The following is a 23286-nucleotide window of genomic DNA, read 5'->3' as shown; positions in this document are numbered from 1 at the left end:
TTTTTAATTTGTTATTAATTGTGTTGATTTTTTTTAGTTAATGGGAAAAAGTGTGGGACAATTATTTAAAAAAGAAGTAAAAATCCATGATTTGCCAACAATTGTGATTCCAAAAAAAATTGAACCGAAACCAGTCGTGCCGGATTTAAGAAACATTTTCAACTCATAATACATATTAAAAAAACATAAAAAAAATGGCGTCGTCGTTCGTTATTAATATTTAATTTATTTTTGGTTAATTTGTACAACATTCCACCGTTGTTTGAGATTGTCTGAAGAAAAAGGAATTCACCTATTATATTCTGTACATACTTCTTGTTAGATTTTTTTTGTTTTCTTTTTTTAACTATTTTTTGGTAATTATTTAAATATTTGTCCTTGCTTTTTTGATATAAAGAACTTTACTATGGATCTACTGATGTGACATATTAAGATTTATGTAATAATTGAGAAAAATAAAAAATTAATAGAATTACAAATATGTAAGTAAATATGGTTTATTTCTTATCACATACAACACAGATCACATGACATAAACTTCCTTATTACAGTTCCTACTTAAAAAAAAAACTACTTTATTCCGCATAAGATTAAGATATAGGAAAAGTAAAATAAATAAAAACATTTTAGATTCTTGGTAACTTAAAATCTCATTAGTTAACTTTTGTTCTACAATTAAATCGTTATATTTGGCAAGAAGGGCATATTAAATCATCTTAAAGCAATGAGTATTCAAAGATATCAAAATTTGTTTTTTTTTTGTTTCAATCAAGAATGGTAGAATCTAAAAAGACTATATTAGATTTAGAACTAGAAACATACGGGTTAAAAAACGTATGGCTAAACCCGAATGTTACTAGAACTATTACTAGAACTAGAAACATTCAAGTTTAGCCGTCTTTTGAGACGTGTGGCTAAACCCAAATGTTTCAAGGTCTAGTGTTAGTTCTACTTTTACTTCTAGATCTAGTGTTAGTTCAATAAAAATATACAACCTAGCACTGAATCACAATCTAAAAATAGAACTAACGCTAGACTTAAAACTAGAAACATTTGGGTTTAGCCTGAGTTGCACAGGACACTGGATATCAGAAAACTTAATTGAATCATGTCGATTGTTCACGATAATGATACTTCCTTGAGAGCGTTGCTTCATCCATACTCTCCAGTTGGTGATAAATGATGCATTAAGAAATAGTCCTCCAATAACAGAAACTCTGACTAATGCCCGTCACTTTGTGACACATTTCAATCACAGGATATACGGGATATACAAAACTTGAAAGTACTCAATCTGAACTCGGACTGCCTAAACATAAACTGATTCAAGATATTTAAACTCGCTGGAACTCAACATATTACCTACTGGAGTGTCTACTTGAACAAAAAAGAGCAATTTCAGTGTATATCTCAGAATCAAGGAGCGTGAATTGATGAAGCTCTGAAGCTCTCGAAGAAATAACAAAAAGAACGAGTTCCACATGCACCTATGTCAGATGTAATATCTAGAACAGTGTCATTAATCATGTACCTAATGAAAGATGCACATATTACTTGTCGACATTTTTATTTCGATCCTCGCTACAAGAACTTTCTTTTAGAACTTTCAAAGTTCTTACAATTAGACTTCTTTCACGACGAAAATGATGATTCAGATCCAGAAATGGCATCGAAAAGACCTCGTTTAGACAATGAAAGTGGGAATGTCGATTCGGAAACTTATAAATTATTTTAGGCATGTTTTGAAGAATCTACGACGCTGACAGAAGTATAAATCCATATGAATGGTGGGCTTTGAGTACCAATAAGGATGGATTTCGCATTTTAAGTAAGCTTGCTAAATGATACTTAATCACACCATAAAGCTCTGTTTGTTCAGAAAAACTATTTTCTAATGCAGGTTTGATTTATAGAGAAAGGTGTAATCGACTTGATAAAAATCGTGCAGGAAAATTAAGAATCGTGCGAATTGTGCTTATGTCGCAGGCAAATAGTTTTATTCCATTAATTTCAGTCTAAATTCTACTTTCCTATGTAAATAGCATATGGCTAAAATATTTTCAGGCAAATAGCTCTTTAAACCAACCCAACCCCAGGAATGCTTTATTTCTTTAAGGGAGGCCTACACCAAGGTTTATATATTAAAGGTTGTCTAAGTTCCTATGCTGCAATACTTTGATTTTAGTTTGTGGGCGAGGGGCAAGAGCAGGAGTGTTTCGTGACGTAAGCGATCACGGATTGCGCACGCAACCTCATGGCCATGTGGTGCTCCATGCATTTGTTTAATTTGAATTGCTTGGCGGTATTATTTTCCACATGTGACGTAATGCGCAGTATGGTTGCGTACGAACCTAGACAACCTTTTATATATAAACCTTGGGCCTACACTTCACAGTCACTGTTTTCTGGGCAAGGGATGTCAAAACGCCACATTTGTTTCAAAAATATGATGATGTGCAATTCCAGCAATAAATGTCAAAACAAGTAAAATTTTTTTATTTAGTATTTAAGTCTTCAAGAAATAAATCATTTATTTGTATTTTTATTAAACTCTTTGATTATATATAATATGGATTGAGCTAACTGAATATATCTACTAACAAAAATGTGGCTCAAGGTGAATAGACGCAGATGGAAAGCGATAATGTGAAAGTGTAACAAAGATAGACATAAAACGGTACTAAACAGACGGGCGCATGCGCACAAAAGTGTCAAACCTCTTCCATTTGACGTTTATCGTTTTGTTGTGTCACAGCCAGTCACACCGTTATGTTTAAAAATGTATTGTTTCGTGTGCAAAGTTCGCGATAATACAGTTTCACATCACCTGTAAGTATTATAAATGTTACTTCTAATTGATAGTTTTTTATCTTATAAATTAACGCACGCCCATTATATGTCAGCTTGTTGGCTCAATCCATATTATATATAATCAAAGATTAAACTTAATAAAAATATATGAAACTGTTATGCATTTTTTGAAAATGATACGCAAATAATTTGACTCGTTTGACACTCATTAGTGACTTTAATTTAAGAAAAGTTCGGTTGATAACGATAGGAACTGCTTCATTTTATTGTGAACAGGTACCTATTCTATATTGCATTGTTGTATCGAAAAAATGGTACTTGTCCAAAAGTATTTGCGTAGACATTAAATGATAAAATTGTAACGAACTACTGTTTGCCTAGGCAGTCAGTATTTGACTAGGAACTATCTATAGTAGACGCCACGAGAGCTGGCAGTAAATCATCGTTTTCCGCTCTTACAAATGCCATACGTAGTTCACAAACCGCTAGAGAGTAATGTGTGATAGAAAGAGATAGCATTAGTTTAATATGTCTGCTGTACAATTCAAATGGCCACGTCGAAAAAGTACGTCTGTTCTTCTAAGGGATGTCACTCTATAATTATAACCTCAAATCGAAACGTCTTGTCAGCGTTGTCATGAATCTGTTTGTGTTTTCACAAGCCGAAAATGTTTCCTTTGAAAGGAAAATCATTAAATAATATCTTTGACAATGTTTGACATATAACCTCCGTTACTAACATAACCTACATTTAAATGTATGTGGTGAAATAATCTAAGTCGTACCTCCATATCTTGATTCATACCATTTTTAAGCGATCTGTCACTGCCAGCTCTCGTGGTTTCTACTATATATTGCATTGTTGTATCGAAAAAATAGTACTTGCCTAAAACAAGCTTAGACAGATACGATTTATCTTGTCCAAAAGTATTTGCCTAGACATTAAATGATAAAATTGTAACGAACTACTGTTTGCCTAGGAAAAAGCTATCTACCTGAAATAACCATTTGCCTGCGATACTTAAACCAGCTGGATTTTCTGGTCTTGAGAGATCCTCAACGGTTAATTGGATTTCATCGAACATTGGGAGTAAAAGCAATGGATATTTATTGCCAATTTTGACTATGAGGGAAGCTGCACCAGCTATTGCAACTGAACTTGCTAAAAAAGAACTGTAAGTAGAACTAATACTAGATTTAGAACTAGAAACATTCGGGTTTAAACGTCTTCAGACGCACAAGTAAACCCAAATATTTCTAGTTCTAGTGTTAGTTCTCCTTTTAGTTCTAGATCTAGTGTTAGTTTAATAAAAATATACAGTGTGTCTCACGTAACTGGTTCGTTAGAACTTTTTAGGTTCCAGTATTCGTACAGTTTTGAAATTTTGGTAGTATTTGTTGTTCAGTCGGAACTTTCGATCTAAAATATTTTCAAGATGGCTGTCACTTCCGGTCTACCGGAAGTAGACCATAACTTCGTTATTTTAAATGGAATGCTATAGTTTTTATTGCACCTTTTAATTGTACGTAAAAAAATATGTTGACTTTCATAAAAGTTATTGGTACCTAGTGTTTTTAATTAAATAGATTGTCATACGTAGTAATAGTCAAATGTCAAATAGATTATCAATCGTAGTTAATAGTACAAATAATAATAGAAATAAATTAAAGAAAAAACTGTCAAAATGTTATGGCCTTCTAATAAAAATACAAACGGTTTCCTGCATTTCGTGCATGTTTTAATAAATATCGCAATATGAGGCAAACTACAATAAATAGGTATGGGAATGTGTATAGGTAATTTGTAGAGAATTAGATTCTCTTCCTGATAGCCTAAAAAAATATGGGGCGTTCCATTTAAAATTTTCGACTTTCTCGCCATTAAATATGGAGAAACAGTAATTCAATTTTTGACCATCCTGTATAAGATACTCCGATACAACAAATGGCAATCTATTTGACAACATCTGAATAGTAATCGTGCCAAAGTAGATCTTTTTTGAATGAACTTTGGCTGAGATATGGAGTTTTAAAGAGCATGTTGAAATTTACCAAAAAAAGTTTAAAACCAAACTAACTCGAAAACAAAAAACGCTAGGTACCAATAACTTTTATCAAAGTCAACCTGCTTTTTTATGTACAATTAAACTGTGTAATAAAAACTATAGCATTCCATTTAAAATAGCGAAGTTATGGTCTACTTCCGGTAGACCGGAAGTGGCGGCAATCTTGAAAGTATTTTAGATCGAAAGTTCCGAATGAACAACCCATGCTACCAAAATTTCAAATCTCTACGAATAGTAGAAAATGAAAAAGTTCTAACGAACCAGTTAGGTGAGACACCCTGTATAACAACCTTCCACTGAATCACAATTAAAACTAGAACTAACACTAGACCTAGAAACATTTGGAACCTTTCTAGTTCTAGGTCTAATGTTAGTTCTAGTTTTAGTACAGGGTGTCCCAATTTCGATGTCCGCATAGGCTATCTCCGAAACTAAAAGAGATAGAAAAAAAGTAGCTTACATGTCATGATCTCGTTTTTCGAGAAAATGCTAATTCCGAAAACTCCGAACAGCTATCGTCTTTTGTTTTCGCCCTATCGGCAAAAACTGAAAATTTTGCAAAAACGACAATCGCGAATATCTCACTTATTATCAAAGATGGAGTATTATAAATAAAACATTATATGGGCAACTTTTTACGAAGAATTCAGTGGCGTAGGTAGAATTTTTTTCCCATCTTTTATTTTCGAGATTTTAGACATAACTTTATTTTTTTAAATGGAAACCATAGTTGGCTATGACTTAAAATAATTTGTTATTTTCTTCTGATAACAAATATATATAGTTTGTAGGGTATATTTCTTATAGTTATTGAATAATTAACAAAAATTCATTTTGTTCCCTCTAAATCTAATGTATGTATTTAAAAGTTAATGTTGCTATGGTGATAACCATACATACTATGATGGAATATAATGTATCAATTTTTTTTGTTCTTTCTAAAACTATTGTGTGTATTTAAAACTTAATGTTGTTATGGTGATAACCATACCATGAGGGAAAGCATTGTTTCCAATTATTGCCAAAGTTTGTAGCAAGGACAGTAGAATCTAACAGGACTGCTACATCCATTCTATTTTTGTAGTCGACTACGGGTTGGTTGCCCGCACTCTACGTCACACTATTTGCCACGCCTGGTAGATAACTGTCTATGTTTTTAGAGGTTATATGAAGGACATTAATACGTCTAAAAACATAAAACTTCAAAACTAATATGAATACGTCTAGGATATAACCTCTCACAGCAAACGCATAGACCATAACAACAGCTGGACGTGGAAAATGGTGTGACGTAGTTTGCGGGTAGGCTGTCACAACAATGGCAGTATTTAAAAATTCACTAACAACTCTGGCATTATGTGCTGGTGCTCCGTCATATTGAAAATATATCATTTGAGACATATTTAGTGGCAAATTGTCGACCAAAGGCTCAATGTGCTGCCTTAATATATTGAGGTATTTCCCTGAGTTTAAGTTTTTATGGTAGATACTATATGCCAAAATTCTATTATCTAAAAGGGGGCACCATACATTAAACCCCAATCTTCTTTGAACACTCAGAGACTTCATCGGTCCAGATAACATTTTGAACAAACAGCAGATTATTTAGGACTCTTGCAGGTCATTTTGGTATGTTTTTGTATGTGGTTTGGGAAAGGACCAAATATCTATTAAATTTTCTGCTAATCAGCTGAAGGTTTTTTCGTGCGGTTGTTTTCTTTCTGGATATCTTGTGAAATAAAATTCCGCGGCTAACATCGCATTCTTATCTGATAACATATAGCATTCCATCATGTTACATTTTTCATAATTTTCGAAATTCATTGTAAAGTTTTATTCAGTTTTGTTATACTTTGACACTTAACATGCTGGTGCTTCGTACCAGCACATAATGCCAGAGTTGTTATCAAATTTTTAAATACAAACCTTGGTAATTATTTGATACATTATGTTCCATCATAGTATGTATGGTTATCACCATAGCAACATTAACTTTTAAATACATACATTAGTTTTAGACAGAACAAAATGAATTTTTGTTAATTATTCAATAACCATAAGAAATATACCCCACAAACTATATATATTTGTTATCAGAAGAAAATAACAAATTGTTTTAAGTCATAGCCAACTATGGTTTCCATTTAAAAAAATAAAGTTACGTCTAAAATCTCGAAAATAAATGATGGGAAAAAAATTCTACCTACGCCACTGAATTCTTCGTAAAAAGTTGCCCATATAATGTTTTATTTATAATACTCCATCTTTGATAATAAGTAAGATATTCGCGATTGTCGTTTTTGTAAAATTTTCAGTTTTTGCCGATAGGGCGAAAACAAAAGACGATAGCTGTTCGGAGTTTTCGGCATTAGCATTTTCTCGAAAAACGAGATCATGACATGTAAGCTACTTTTTTTCTATCTCTTTTAGTTTCGGAGATAGCCTATGCGGACATCGAAATTGGGACACCCTGTACAAGTTTGTTACACAATACCGGGGTTTTTTATATTTTTATTGAACTCAATCTAGAATTAGTTCCAGTTTTAGTTCCAACACTAAAACAAACTTAGATCTAGAACTAGAAACATTAGAGTTTACCCATCTTAAGACACATCCATCTAAACCTAAATGATTCTAATTCTATGTTTAATGTTAGTTCTATTAGCTTCAATTTTAGTTATTATTCAGTGTTAAATTGTTCACATTTCTATTAAACTATGATATAACACTCCTTTTAGATTCTACCATCTTCAATTTCAACTCATTTTAACTCATCTTAATTAGTTATAAGTTATAACACACAATTTTCTATTAGATACTTATTATCATCTAATTCTTCAAATCAAAAAAAAAAAGGAAAAATTCTTATTTGTACTAATAATTTGTCTTGAACAAATGACTCGTTAATTAATGTGTTGATGGTGAAGGGATTCCGTGAGTAACCGAATTTTCCAAGACGACATCTAACTCGTCCAGTGGCAATAAAATTTGTCGTAAGAACGTTAATAAACCTTGCTTCCTTAAAAACGAATTTTCTTCGTACATTTCCGTCGTTACTTTACAATTAGCCATAGGCAACAACATCCTGTGTAACAAATGTTCTCTAAAACAAATTAAAATTAAACGATATAATTTTATTTTATTTAACCCACTTTACCTAACACTCAAACAAATAAATAATTGGAATTTTCCATCTTTCCCTAACGCTTTACTCCCCGATTGGATTTCATCGACTAAATGACAATAACATCGCCAAACTGCAACGGTTTCTTGATGGTTTCTTTCAACGGAAATTGAACGATTTCCCGAGGTTTCTTCCATTAAATCATATTCAAATTGTTCTTTAACTCTTACTAAAAATTTCATCAACATTAATACTTAATAATAAACTAGTACCTAATTTATTAATACCAAAATAATCCCAAAGATAATGATTAAAAACGAATAATCTAGCCGATCGAAACCCAAGCAAAAACACCAACTCTAAACACTTAACCAATCCGGTATCACCACATAACAAAGCTGTAAGTGTAGTATTTCGTTCTGAACTACGCCTATAATGCCATTTTACTATATTATTAACGCAATCACCAAGCATGTGTTGGATTTGCGATGGTTTAAACTCATTTCTTGGTGGGCCAGGTGATTGGCTACGAATTGTGTTTCGCTTTTTTAAACTTCCAGGGTTAGAAGACGATCCAGATTCATCATCGGTTTGTTGTTTTATTAATGTACCAACGAGTAAACGTTCAGTTGAGCCATCATCCACCCCTCTTCCTAACCATCGACCGCACGGGAAACTTAATTAAAAAAAAATTATTAAATTAATTTATTAAATTTGATTTTAACTTACTGATAAGTATGGCCAGTAATTTCATTGCGAACCAAAACGTAATCGATCATCCATTTCGCCGATAACCCGGAATTATCATGGCCAATTCGTAGTGTGGTTAAAACTCCGAGATTTTTGTGTTTAATTTCGAAATTAAGCGCGTTTCTTGGCACGGATAATCTTCCGGTTTCAAGTAGTGTACCGGAAGCTACGAACCATACGTTTGCGGATGTTATTGTTCCTCTTTTTGTTGGCACAATTACTATACGATAAGTTATCACTAAAAATTATTAAATTAATTAATCAAAAGCAATGATTTAAAGAAATAAATATAATAATATGTTTAGCCATCTTATAAGACGTGTGGTTAAACTCGAAACTGTTAAAGATTTAGAAACATTCGAATTTTGAAACATTAGATTTTGAGACATCTCGATTAGTTTCGGAGTTAATCTTCATATTGTCAAAATATATGATTCATATTACGAAAATTGATCATTACTCAAAGATTATAATCGATAAAAGAAAATGTTTTCATTAAAATTGTTGATTTTAAATTAATAAAAAATAATTTATGACAAAGTTTTCTCCTAACTGTTAACATTTTTAAGAAATAAAGCGAAAATCTCCAAATGTCATAATATATGATTCATATTATAGAAATTGATCATTACTCAAAGATTATAATGGATAGAAGAAAATGTTTTGCATAAAAATTGTTGATATTAAATTAATAAAGAATAATTTATAACAAAGTTTTCTTCTAGCGGTTAACACTTTTTAAAAATAAGGAGAAAATCTTCAAAATGTCAAAATATAGGACTCATATTATGAAAATTGATCATTACTCAAAGACTACAATCGATAGAAGAAAATGTTTTGCATGAAAATTGTTGATATTACATTAATAAAGAATAATTTATAACAAAATTTTCTTCTAGCGGTTAACATTTTTTAGAAATAAGCCGAAAATCGTCAAAATGTCAAAATATATGACTCATATTATAAAAATTGATCATTACTCAAAGATTATAATCGATAGAAGAAAATGTTTTGCATGAAAATTGTTGATATTGAATTAATAAAGAATAATTTATAACAAAATTTTCTTCTAGCGGTTAACATTTTTTAAAAATAAGGAGAAAATCTTTAAAATGTCAAAATATATGACTCATATTATGAAAATTGATAATTACTCAAAGATTATAATTGATAGAAGAAAATGTTTTGCATGAAAATTGTTGATATTGAATTAATAAAGAATAACTTATAACAAAATTTTCTTCTAGCGGTTAACATTTTTTAAAAATAAGGAGAAAATCTTTAAAATGTCAAAATATATGACTCATATTATGAAAATTGATCATTACTCAAAGACTATAATCGATAGAAGAAAATGTTTTGCATGAAAATTGTTGATTTTAAATTAATAAAGATTAATTTATAACAAAGTTTTCTCTTAACTGTTGACATTTTCTAGAAATAAGGCGAAAATCTTCAAAATGTCAAAATATATGACTCATGAAAATTGATCATTACTCAAAGATTATAATCGATAGAAGAAAATGTTTTGCATGAAATTTGTTGATATTACATTAATAAAGAATAATTTATAAAAAAATTTCTTCTAGCGGTTAACATTTTTTAGAAATAAAGCGGAAATGTTCAAAATGTCAAAATATATGACTCATATTATGAAAATTGATCATTACTCAAAGATTATAATCGATATAAGAAAATGTTTTGCATGAAAATCGTTGATACTAAATTAATAAAGAATAATTTATAATAAAATGTGCTTCTAGCGGTTAACATTTTTTAAAAATAAGGAGAAAATCTTCAAAATGTCAAAATATATGACTCATATTATGAAAATTGCTCATTACTCAAAGATTATAATCGATAGAAGAAAATGTTTTGCATGAAATTTGTTGATATTACATTAATAAAGAATAATTTATAACAAAATTTTCTTCTAGCGGTTAACATTTTTTAGAAATAAAGCGGAAATGTTCAAAATGTCAAAATATGTGACTCATATTATGAAAATTGATCATTACTCAAAGATTATAATCGATAGAAGAAAATGTTTTGCATGAAATTTGTTGATATTACATTAATAAAGAATAATTTATAACAAAATTTTCTTCTAGCGGTTAACATTTTTTAGAAATAAAGCGGAAATGTTCAAAATGTCAAAATATGTGACTCATATTATGAAAATTGATCATTACTCAAAGATTATAATCGATAGAAGAAAATGTTTTGCATGAAAATTGTTGATTTTAAATTAATAACGATTAATTTATAACAAAGTTTTCTCTTAACTATTGACAGTTTTTAGAAATAAAGCGAAAATCTTCAAAATGTCAAAATATGTGACTCATATTATGAAAATTGATCATTACTCAAAGATTATAATCGATAGAAGAAAATGTTTTGCATGAAATTTGTTGATATTACATTAATAAAGAATAATTTATAACAAAATTTTCTTCTAGCGGTTAACATTTTTTAGAAATAAAGCGGAAATGTTCAAAATGTCAAAATATATGACTCATATTATGAAAATTGATCATTACTCAAAGATTATAATCGATAGAAGAAAATGTTTTGCATGAAAATTGTTGATTTTAAATTAATAAAGAATAATTTATAACAAAGTTTTCTCCTAACTGTTGACATTTTTTAGAAATAAAACGAAAATCTTCAAAATGTCAAAATATATGACTCATATTATGAAAATTGATCATTACTCAAAGACTATAATCGATAGAAGAAAATGTTTTGCATGAAAATTGTTGATTTTAAATTAATAAAGAATAATTTATAACAAAATTTTCTTCTAGCGGTTAACATTTTTTAGAAATAAAGCGGAAATGTTCAAAATGTCAAAATATGTGACTCATATTATGAAAATTGATCATTACTCAAAGATTATAATCGATAGAAGAAAATGTTTTGCATGAAAATTGTTGATTTTAAATTAATAACGATTAATTTATAACAAAGTTTTCTCTTAACTATTGACAGTTTTTAGAAATAAAGCGAAAATCTTCAAAATGTCAAAATATGTGACTCATATTATGAAAATTGATCATTACTCAAAGATTATAATCGATAGAAGAAAATGTTTTGCATGAAATTTGTTGATATTACATTAATAAAGAATAATTTATAACAAAATTTTCTTCTAGCGGTTAACATTTTTTAGAAATAAAGCGGAAATGTTCAAAATGTCAAAATATATGACTCATATTATGAAAATTGATCATTACTCAAAGATTATAATCGATAGAAGAAAATGTTTTGCATGAAAATTGTTGATTTTAAATTAATAAAGAATAATTTATAACAAAATTTTCTGCTAGATGTTAACATTTTTTAGAAATAAGCCGAAAATCGTCAAAATGTCAAAATATATGACTCATATTATAAAAATTGATCATTACTCAAAGATTATAATCGATAGAAGAAAATGTTTTGCACGAAAATTGTTGATATTACATTAATAAAGAATAATTTATAACAAAATTTTCTTCTAGCGGTTAACATTTTTTAGAAATAAGCCGAAAATCGTCAAAATGTTAAAATATATGACTCATATTATGAAAATTGATCATTACTCAAAGATTATAATCGATAGAAGAAAATGTTTTTCATGAAAATTGTTGATTTTAAATTAATAAAGAATAATTTATAACAACATTTTCTTCTAGCGGTTAACATTTTTTAAAAATAAGGCGAAAATCTTCAAAATGTCAAAATATATGACTCATATTATGAAAATTGATCATTACCCAAAGACTATAATCGATAGAAGAAAATGTTTTGCATTAAAATTGTTGATATTACATTAATAAAGAATAATTTATAACAAAATTTTCTTCTAACGGTTAACATTTTTTAGAAATAAAGCGAAAAGTTCCAAAATCTAATCAGACGCACGGCTAAACTCGAAACTTTCTAGTTCTACGTGTAGGGTTAGTTCTAGTTTTAATTGTGATTCAGTGCGCGAGGTTGTGTATTTTTATTGAACTAACCCTAGAACTAGAAGCATTCGGATTTAGTTGTATATTCTTTAAACACACCTAAACCTAAATGTATAAGTCTAGTGTCAGTTCTAGTGTTAGTTATAGTGATAGTACTAGTTTTAGTTGTTATTCTTATGTTGTTATTAAACTAAGACGAGAACTAACACTATATCATTACACTTTGGTCACCGCAATAAATACACAAATTTAATTACCAGTGGTGTGGTATGTGCCAGTAAAACAAAAATAATCAACAGTATTTAAACTTAAAAGGTGATATAAAAACTGTTCTTTTTCCTCTTCGCATCGTAGAAAAGCCGCTCGTTTATAAATCGTTTTTAAGATGTTTTGGTCCGAAAGTAACATTCGGAAATGTTTTGAAAGTTGTTTCTTTTCCAAAACAAGCCGAACCCAAGTTCTAGCCATTCCAATACCACTTTTTACATCTGACATCATTTGAACGTTCCTGTATCATAAAATTATCTCATTATTAATATTTATTGATTTATTTGATAATCTTACGTGATATCGAATAAAAGAGATTCTGGAAGTGGTGGTAATTCACATTTCATGTTTTTATTTTCTGTGCTACTACTACTTGACCAATTTTCCATTCCTAAAGCTAACCTAGAAATATCAGCTAAAAAATAAATTTATTAATAAAATAAACTTTATTATAGAATTTATTTCTAACCTGGTGATAAATGTTGATTATCCAATTTTTTAATTGGTTGATGATACTCTTGATAAATAAGCAAATGGGACCATAACGCAGATTTTCCTCGTTTCCTTTGCACCCCATGCGACCACACCCTTTCCAAAAAATCGCACAATGAAGCAACTAAAATATTCTCCTCAACCGACCCAGAACTATCCATACAATTAGTACTAGATAACGTAACTCCTTCAGCTCCCAATTTCGCCAAAACCATCCTTTTCGTTTTAACCTTACAATCTTTTAATAATTTCTCAACAAAACTCCAATTAGTTTGCGCAAGTAAAGCGGGCGACATATCCGATTGATTAATCCCTTGTTTCTCGCATTTCTCAATGTTTAAATTAATTGTGCGCGAATTAAACGAAAATAAAGACGTTTTCTTTAAAGCATTCGCCCTCGGTATACTTCCCTTATTAACGATTGGGGTTTTATTCAAAATTTCTTTGTCTAATAAAGGAAAAGTGCGCGATATCGAACTTGGATGGTTCATAATTTCTTTAGGATACGGCGATTCGAAATCGGGATTCGTCATTCTACGATCTAATAATTTTTGGGTATCATGCGCGCTCGTGCACGGTTCGTATGTAGATCGCGTCAAAAAATGTTCTCCACCGTACCTTTCCTTTAAAATTTTTATTCTAGTATCGAAAATTTGCAAATTATTGTCGATTTCGCCCCATTGCGATAAAATTTTATTATCAACGAACGTCGTAAACATTTGCGACTCCAAAAAGCGCCATAAAAATAATCGATGTTGATCGGGTTGATCGGATAAAAACGACGCCTTATCGAAATTCTGCATCGTATCGCGATTATTAAGCCAATCCTCACGACTTTGATTGGGAAAAATTACGAAATTATCGTACGATTGAAAAATGTGAACGAAACGATTCAAAAAAATTTCACGAATTGAATTATTAAACCTTAAATCTTCCATGTAAGAATCCGTCGGTTGTTGAGGAGCATCGTTTTGATCTAAAGCCACACCGGTTCTTCGTACAATATCGGCTATTCTTTGTAAAGCTTCCGATCGTGCTGAACCAGGTGGAGATGGAGGCCTATCAGTATCTAAAGTATCGTGAATTGATAATTTACGCCGGTTTTGTGGTCGCCCAGGGAGTGTGCAACTCCGTGACATAATATCCTAAACAATAAATGAGTTAAAACTTTAAAATTAACAATAAATATGATTATAATACTTGATTATTGCGTGTATTTTCAATGTTAGGTGTATGAACTCCGTATTTATCTAAAGTACAATTAATTTCATCCGAAAATGAGTCAAGATTGGGAAACGCCGGCATTTCTTCCGGAAGTTGTACTTTGCATTTATCGATGTCTACGTAGCATAAACTCGCCTCTGAGGCTACTTTTATGTTTTCAGATGAAGCATATAAACCTAAACATCAGTTAAAAATTATTTAATTAATTAAATTAGAACTATACTCTGTTTTTAAACCAGGAGGAGTATTTTAAATTTGTCACCAGATTGACCTTGCACGTGATTGGTTGAATGCGAGGAAGGTTCACACACAGGCAATTTTGATTTTGAATTTGAAGTTTAGGTAATTGATAATTCGACAGTTTCGTGTCATTATTGTAAACTGACCGGCAAAAAAAACCGGCCACTATAAATTAGCCAAAACTTCAAAGCTGGCTTTCTCGCGAACCGCGCACTCGATTTTGATGATTGTTTCTTTGATCGAAAGGTTGATTCTTCGGTAATAATCCTGCGATAGAAATTTTCATTTAGGTTTTAATTTGAGCATATACGGGTTGCAAGAATGAGAAAAACTTTTGTTTCTCGAAATTTGTAATACCCTGTGGGGTGCAACTGCTACAGCAGATAGTGTTAACTGGAATCACACGGTAGCCCAATCTTTTCTGAACATCTTGTTTTTTTATTCACTCTATTATCTCTATTACTAACGAAGATGCAGTGTTTTAAAGCGAACGCCTATAAAAACAAGACAAGCAAGCATAAAAAAATCTAAGGTGGCGCGCTAGGTAGCGTATGTCATTTGTTTCGAATAGTAGATTGACAGTTGTTAAAGATTTTTACAGTCTTTTAACATAATAGCAATCCCGTTGTCAGTAACTGATGTTGCGGCTATTGTTACTTTAATTGAGGATGGCAAAAGTCAGCAATACGTTGCCCATACGTTGGGTGTACCCTGAACAACAGTTCAGGATGCCTGGAACCAATATGTGGAAACAGGAAATTTCACTAGGCGGCAAGGTTTCGCTAGAAGACGAGTGACAACAGCAGTTGATGACCGATTTATTGTTCTAAACACTCTGAGGAATTTTAGAACGACAGCTGTAGAAACTCGGCACCCTCTTCAGATGGTGCGTGGGGTTGGCGTAAGTGAAAGAACTATTCATCGAAGACTTGATAAAAGTGATCTGACTGCAAGAAGACCTGCCAAAAGACCTCGGCTGCTCCAGAGACATCGGCGAGCACGTCTTCAATTTGGGCGCGTATATACGTATGAATTAGGGAATGGAACAACTCCGGTCACCTGATGGTCGAGAGTGACTGTGGAGACGTCGTAATGAAAGGTTTGCGACCTACACCATTTCGGAAAGAGTACCTTTCCATGGAGGTTCTATTCCCATTTTATTGGTGACGGATTCATGCTAATGCATGACAATGCGCGACCGCACGTAGCACGTGTGGTTAACGAATACCTTGATGAAGTAGGGTATTGAACGGATAGAGTGGCTCGCGTGCAGCCCGGACCTTAACCCTATCGAATATCTTTGGGACCAACTTGAGAGACGCATTCGTCGTCGTCCTGTCCTACCGGACAACCTTCAAAAGTTACAAATTGCTTTTGAAGAAGAGTTTACCGCAATTGCTCACTGACATCAACGACATGCACCATTTGAAGACGACACCGAGCTTCTACAGCTGTCGTTCTACGATTGCTTAGAACAATAAAACGGTCATCAGCTACTATTGTCACTCGTCTTGTTTTCACAGGCGATCACTTGAAAATACTGCATCTTCATTAGTAACAGAGATAATAGAGTGAATAAAAAAATAAAATGCTCAGAATAGATTGGGCTACCATTTGATTCCAGTTAACACCCTTTGCTGTAGCAGCTGCACCCCATAGGGTATTACAAATTTCGGGAAAAAAAGGTTTTCTCATTCTTGCACCCCGTATATGCTCAAATTAATATCCGAATAAAAATTTCTATCGCAGGATTATTACAGAAGAATCAACGTTTCGATCAAAAAAAGAATCATCAAAATCGAATGAGTGGTTCGCGAGTAAGCCAGCTTTGAAATTGTGGCTACATTTTGGTGGCCGGTTTTTTTTGCCGGTCAGTGTATATTTTGTGTTCTTAAACCCTTTTTTAATATATTTTGAAATAAATACACTCATAACTTCAATGTTAATTTGTATGTATAGTGTTGACGATAACAAACGAAAATAAATACAATAATAAGTAAATAAATAAATAATAATTATTAATTTAAATTTACCGCCAAAATATCTAGTGATATTTTCTGGTGATTTTTCCCAGTGTAAATCTGACTTTCGCGTTTACTCCTCCTGGTTTAAAAACAGAGTATAATTCTAGTGCGAGTGTTAGTTCTAGTTTTAATTGTTATTCAGCGCTAAGTTGTATATTTTTAAGTTTCGGGTTTAGCCCTGTGTCTTCAGACGCTGAATGTTAGGTAAGGTTAGTTTTGTTTACAAACATTAATTATACCATGAAGTTTTCTTTGGAAATTAGTAATGGCAATTATAGCGTGAAGTTTTCTTTTGTAATGTCAATTATAGCGTGAAGGAATGTTCGGTAAGGTTAGTTTTGTTTACAAACATTAATTATACCATGAAGTATTCTTTGGCAATTTGTAATGGCAATTATAGCGTAAAGTTTTCTTTTGTAATGTCAATTATAGCGTGAAGGAATGTTAGGTAAGGTTAGTTTTGTTTACAAACATTAATTATACCTTGAAGTTTTCTTTGGCAATTATACTCTGTTTTTAAACCAGGAGGAGTATTTTAAATTTGTCACCAGATTGACCTTGCACGTGATTGGTTGAATGCGAGGAAGGTTCACACACAGGCAATTTTGAATTTTGATTTTGAAGGTTAGGTTATTGACAATTCGACAGTTTCGTGTCATTATTGTAAATTTTGTGTTCTTAAACCCTTCTTTATTATATTTTGAAATAAATACACTCATAACTTCAATGATAATTTGTATGTTTAGTGTTGACGATAACAAACGAAAATAAATACAATAATAAGTAAATAAATAAATAATAATTATTATTAATTTAAATTTACCGCCAAAATATCTAGTGATATTTTCTGGTGATTTTTCCTAGTGTAAATTTGACTTTCGCGTTTACTCCTCCTGGTTTAAAAACAGAGTATAGAACGAATACTAGCACTATCACTAGAACTAACACAAGACCTAGAAGTAGAATCATTCGGGTTTAGCCGTCTTAAGAGACGTGCGGCTAAATCCGAATGTTTCTAGTTCTAGTATTAATTCTAGTTTTGCTTTAGAACTAACACAAGACCTAGAACTAGAATCATTCGGGTTTAGCCGTCTTAAGAGACGTGCGGCTAAACCCGAATGTTTCTAGTTCTAGAGTTAGTTCTAGTTTTACACTAGCGCTATCACTATAACTAACACAAGACCTAGAACTAGAATCATCCGGGTTTAGCCGTCTTGAGAGACGTGCGGCTAAACCCGAATGTTTCTAGTTCTCGGTCTAGTGTTGTCTAGTTGTGGTCTAGTCTTGTTCTGCTTTTCGTTCAATAAAAATATACCTGAATAACAATTAAAACTAGAACTAACACTAGACCTAGATCTAGAAACATTCGGGATTAGCCGCACGTCTCTCAAAACGGCTAAATCCGAAAGTTTCTAGTTCTAGATCTAATGTTAATTCTAGTTATAGTGTTAGTTCTAGTTTTAGTTTAATTAACACCGGCCGTGAAAGCCTTCGTACTTACAGTTAGTCACAAAAGTCTACATACACCACCTAAAATAGCGATATAGAAATAAAGACTATTAAATTAATCTTTGTATTACATTTAAAACTACTTGTGCTTATTGATGAGCATACCACATAGAATAAAACTAAATCAAATGCTCCATAGACGGAGCAAAAAATTTAATACTGATAGATAACCCTCACAAAAGTCAACATACAGTTACGCATTTGATACAAAACAGCTTACACAGGAAGTTCACCATAATAATAAAGTTAAGAAGTGAGCGGAAATCATATGGTGAAAGTGAACTGTTGGCAAAAGTCGAGCAACATCAGTCTATGTCTAGCACTATTAGTACAATTTTAAAACGGATGAAAGAAAATGCCAGAACAAGTGCTCCTCAACTGGCAGAAGAAATTCAACAAGCTACCTACAAAATCGACCATTCAGAAACTGTATGTAGAGTGTTAAGATTTAATAGATTTAATGGACGAATTCCATGAAAAAAACCTTTGATTTCTCAACAAAACAGACAGAAAAGGATTGAATTTGCTATAAGTTATCCTGCAAGTGACTTTGAATTTTGGAAAACAGTTCTGTTTACTGACGAAAGTAAGTATATTTTCGGATCGGATGGTAGAGGAAAAATTTGACGGAGAGCAAACCAAGAAATGGAAGCAAAAAATTTGCTCCCAACCTTACACGATCAATATTATTGTCAATACTTTTGTCAATAAGTTACCTTTTTACCACGAACAGGGTGAATCTACGTAGTTTTACTGGGTTATTTGCTAGTTTTTCCTTTCCAAATAAGGATAAAAACGTACAAAAGCTTGCGTAGCTTTATTTTGGCGCTTGGAACTACTCTTCGAGTGAAACGCAAATACGGAATGAAAGAATGGTTGAAGAAGAGAGATGAATATTCTTATCTAGTACTGTTGACAGAAATCAACCTCTGCAATGTTGATGATTTCAAGAACTACGTTTGAATGGATGAAAGTTCCTTTAATCAACTGTTACAGATGGTTGAACCATTTTTGAAGAAGATAGAATAGCAATATAAGAGAAAGTACAAGTGTTAGGGAAAGATTAGCCTTAACCCTGAGGTATTTGGCCACAGGAAGAAATTTTGAAGACTTGAAGTTTTCTGTTATAATGTCCTCAGCAACTATCAGCAAAGCTGGATGAACAGGATGAACCAACAGTATCATCATCGTGTTGAACGGGCGCGCGGCTTGAACTAAACTGAGTGTAATTTAGAAAATAAAAATTAAACTTGTTTTCAAATCATCTCGGTTAACCCTTTAATGGTTAGTGGCTTCTATAGAGACTAGTTATCAATAAGGTCAAATAGCTGCATTACCACAACTAAATCGTTTCTAAAAACGAAAAAATAATTTGCCCGTTAAAGGGTTAAAATAACATATGTTTTTCAGTGTGTTGATACACATGTTTTGTTATTGTTACAATTAAATAAAAGTAGGTATTTAATTTTGAGTGTTGAGTTTATTACTCATACACTGAGTATTGATGGAAATATTGGCTCCAACCCTACATGGTCAATAGTATTGCCAATATCCCCTCCAATTTTCAGTATTGATGCCCGAAAATCAGAAAATCCGGGTTTTTATCAATACTCCATCAATAAAATTTTTCACCTTACATTGTCAATATGCTAAGGTATTATCAATATTATTAATCGTGTAAGGGCCGCTTTAAACGTGGTAAAGGGTTGATAATCGTTTGGGACTCAATGGTGGCTTGTGGGCTAGGAAATTTGATTTTTATTGATGATATCATGGACCATAGACGGTATTTGGAAATATTTCAAGGCATATTTGAAAATATAAGAATAAGCAATCCAACAAACGATGCGCTAAATAAAGCTTGGACTAAAATACCAATCAGTGTAACAAAGAATCTTGTTCTTTCTATGCCAAGATGACTCCACGCAGTTCTCAATTTCCAAGGTGGACCTACAAAATATTAAAATTTTTGTATTTGACTATGATTAACTTAATAATTTCAAGTTTTATACATGTGTATGTAGACTTTTGTGAGCTGTTAATTTAAAGCTAAATTTCCACATGCAACTGGCGCCAGTACGAAGCCAGTTTAGTGACACCAGAAGTTGTTGCCACATAAATGTTATAATTGTGTACTGGCACAGTAATAAAAATGGCGGCAAGTGATGTACTTCGCATCAATATGGTACTCCAAATGTGCTTCTTGGAACTGCACACGTTATTAACAAAAAAAACCAAAAACATAGTTGCTGGGATAGATCGTGGATTGCATGTAGAAATAACCTAGGTGCGTCTAGTACTTTAATTAGAGAATTATTCCATGAAGATTTTTAATCATTTAAGAATGCCTAAAGAGAGTTTCATGTTTTTGTTGAGGCAAGTATCCTCTAAAATACAAAAACAACATACGCATATGAGAGATGCCATTTCAGCTCACGTAAAATTGCAAGCAACTTTAAGATTTTTAGATTCTTCTACATCCTTGTAATATATGTATCACAATTTCTAAATTTATATGTAAAGTGCTTTATGGTGAAGTACTTTAGGGTATTCAATTGTATACGCATTTCGTATACTTTGTATTTTTGCTTTTGCCGAGGTTTCGTCAAAATTAGAAACTGTTTTCTTCATAATTTCAACTATCCTTCTGACAGCTTCATTTCGTGCCAGTCGGTCCTTATATTGTCAAATTTTCTGATTCCACAAACAAGGATATTGTTTATACGTTTCTAGAAATAGTACTATTTGTTCTGATGTCCATTTTATGGACGGTTTATTAGCGGATTTGTTCATTTTAGTTGCACGAACACGTTTGGCGCCAAAAAGTAGAAATAAATGCAAATGAACTGGTACCAGTAATCCATACATGTGGAAACTTAGCTTTAGTTTAAATTTTTTTCTTAGATTGTATTATGATAAAATAGTTATGATGTCTCAAAATTCTCTACATTCAGGTAGTAATAAATATTTTTAAAACGAAATCATCAATAATATGACGTATTATTTAACTGGAGTGAATTTACTTGGTGTATGTAAACTTTTGTGACTAACTGCATATTTAATTAATTTTTCAAAAGTGAGGTTATGATTTAAATTATTGACATTTCTATATCAACATAACCTCAATTTAATTATTATTAATTATAAATATTATTTTACCCATTACAAACGGTACAGGAGCGTCCAAAAAGTGATGTAACGACGCTGGTAATATTGGAACATAAACGTGTGGCCAAGAAAATGGAAATAACAATGCAGTGATCCCTTCTGCGACCACCATTAACCTTTGACTATCGGCACTTCTTAATAAAATTTGATTTTCAAGGAGGAGGCAGGTAAATAATTGAACGACGATATCAACGCCTAACCAAAGAAACATAAGTCTTAAGGAATAATCGAAATGAGGTAATTCAACGATAGGACTAGGATTTTGGAGTATTACGTTTGTTAACGGTAGTTTTGGATCACAAGGTGGTAAATGAACTAATAAGCTTCGACCTGGTGATGGTGTTTCAACCTAAAAAGAATAATTTGGTTAATTTTAGATTTATGAGGTGATTACATAAAATAGAGATGATACCTCGTATAATAAATTAAATATATAACTTTCTAAACTTAGCCCTACTGGGGTAGATCTTTTGGGGACACATCTAAGCAAAAAGATTAGAAAGCATTATTAAGATTATTGTTATTTACATTTATAATTCTTTAACACACATTTGTTAGGTTATGTTATAATTTACTGTTGCCATGGGGATTTAATGAAGGATCTACCAAGTTGTCATGGCAACAACATTGTCAACATGACTCCTTGACATAACATAAAAACATAACCTAACAAAAATTTAAAAAAATGTGTGTTAGTTAAAAAATGTAATACTAACCTGTATAGATTCTCTAAAAACGTTTTAGCTGCCTGAACATAAGGAATTTGACAAATAATTCCAATACTTTTTGATACAAATAGCTTATCGTTACTTATATCGTAATAAGTTAATGATACTCCTCCAGGACTTGGAGTGCTTAATTTAAAATGTCTTGGCAGTGATCTCGATTGGGGTGTTATTGTTTGATTTTGTATCGATTTCGGTTTTAACCCACTGGATAACTCGGTAACATACATAGCTTGTAAAGTTTGCATGGCACTACAAATATCTCGGTTTTTAACTTCTTCATAAAAAATAAGACTGAATCCGTATGAACGCTTTCCATCTTCTCTCGTTATCATAAATGAGTGAAAATTAGGTACTTGAGTAACCGAGTGTTTTTGTGTTCTAAATCTGAGACCGTTTGGCAAACAAAACTAAAATTATAAATTTATTTATTATATTGATTTTTGTAGAATTTAATTAATTTTACCATTGCCACAGCTGCCGGATCAAACGGATTATGTTTAACATTTTCGGGGTAATGTGCTAAAATTTTAGATTTATAAGGCCGTTCCAAAGGTGAAGTGTGCAAATTATCATCTACTAAGAAAATAAAATAAACCAATTAACATTTAATTAACGTCTTCATCACTTAATTACCCGTAAATCTATCCGATTCCAATCCTGAATTATAATCCAATCCACAAATTACAAAATAATCCGCAAATTTGTTCATCTCCGTTTCAATCGACTTAATTTATTAATAACACAGATTTTACGATTCACCAGAATAATATCATTCTCACTCAGCTCCTGCTAAACAACTTTCCTTTACGTTTCGCTCTTTAAATCATTAATTATTTCTATTTTAACTTTCTGTTTTTTATTTTATTTTTAACAGCTTTAGCATGGCAAGACGTCAAACGTCAAAACATGACGTCATTTCGATTTTCTACTCGG

General features: G+C 31.6%; 2 protein-coding genes across 3 annotated transcripts in view; one reads left to right on the top strand and one right to left on the bottom strand.

Moving 5' to 3' along the window:
- LOC111424985 (exportin-5-like protein Ranbp21) overlaps window positions 1-491 on the top strand; it is a 10535-nt gene extending 10044 nt beyond the window's left edge. The window contains exon 7 of one of the 2 annotated variants that reach the window (XM_023058731.2): window positions 38-491. In XM_023058731.2, the coding sequence (XP_022914499.1) occupies window positions 38-169 (132 nt within the window). In that variant the 3' untranslated portion in view covers window positions 170-491. The remainder of the gene's footprint in view (window positions 1-37) is intronic. The other variant, XM_071200110.1, reaches the window with a different exon arrangement.
- On the bottom strand, window positions 480-23261 carry LOC111425034 (DENN domain containing pinstripe). The gene is made up of 13 exons (XM_023058785.2): window positions 22987-23261; window positions 22817-22929; window positions 22342-22760; window positions 22038-22107; window positions 21617-21974; window positions 14661-14860; window positions 13438-14605; window positions 13266-13383; window positions 12959-13209; window positions 8731-8989; window positions 8289-8677; window positions 8035-8230; window positions 480-7980 (listed from the first exon to the last, which is right to left on the bottom strand). The coding sequence occupies exons 1-13, from the start codon at window positions 23060-23062 to the stop codon at window positions 7785-7787; spliced, it is 3813 nt and encodes a 1270-aa protein (XP_022914553.1). The 5' UTR covers window positions 23063-23261; the 3' UTR covers window positions 480-7784.
- Between the last annotated feature and the right edge of the window lie 25 nt (window positions 23262-23286).

Source organism: Onthophagus taurus, chromosome 11 (genome assembly GCF_036711975.1).
Source record: "Onthophagus taurus isolate NC chromosome 11, IU_Otau_3.0, whole genome shotgun sequence".
Lineage (NCBI taxonomy): Eukaryota > Metazoa > Arthropoda > Insecta > Coleoptera > Scarabaeidae > Onthophagus > Onthophagus taurus.
The sequence above is the reverse complement of the archived record's forward strand: the minus strand, read 5'-3'. Positions and strand labels throughout refer to the sequence as shown.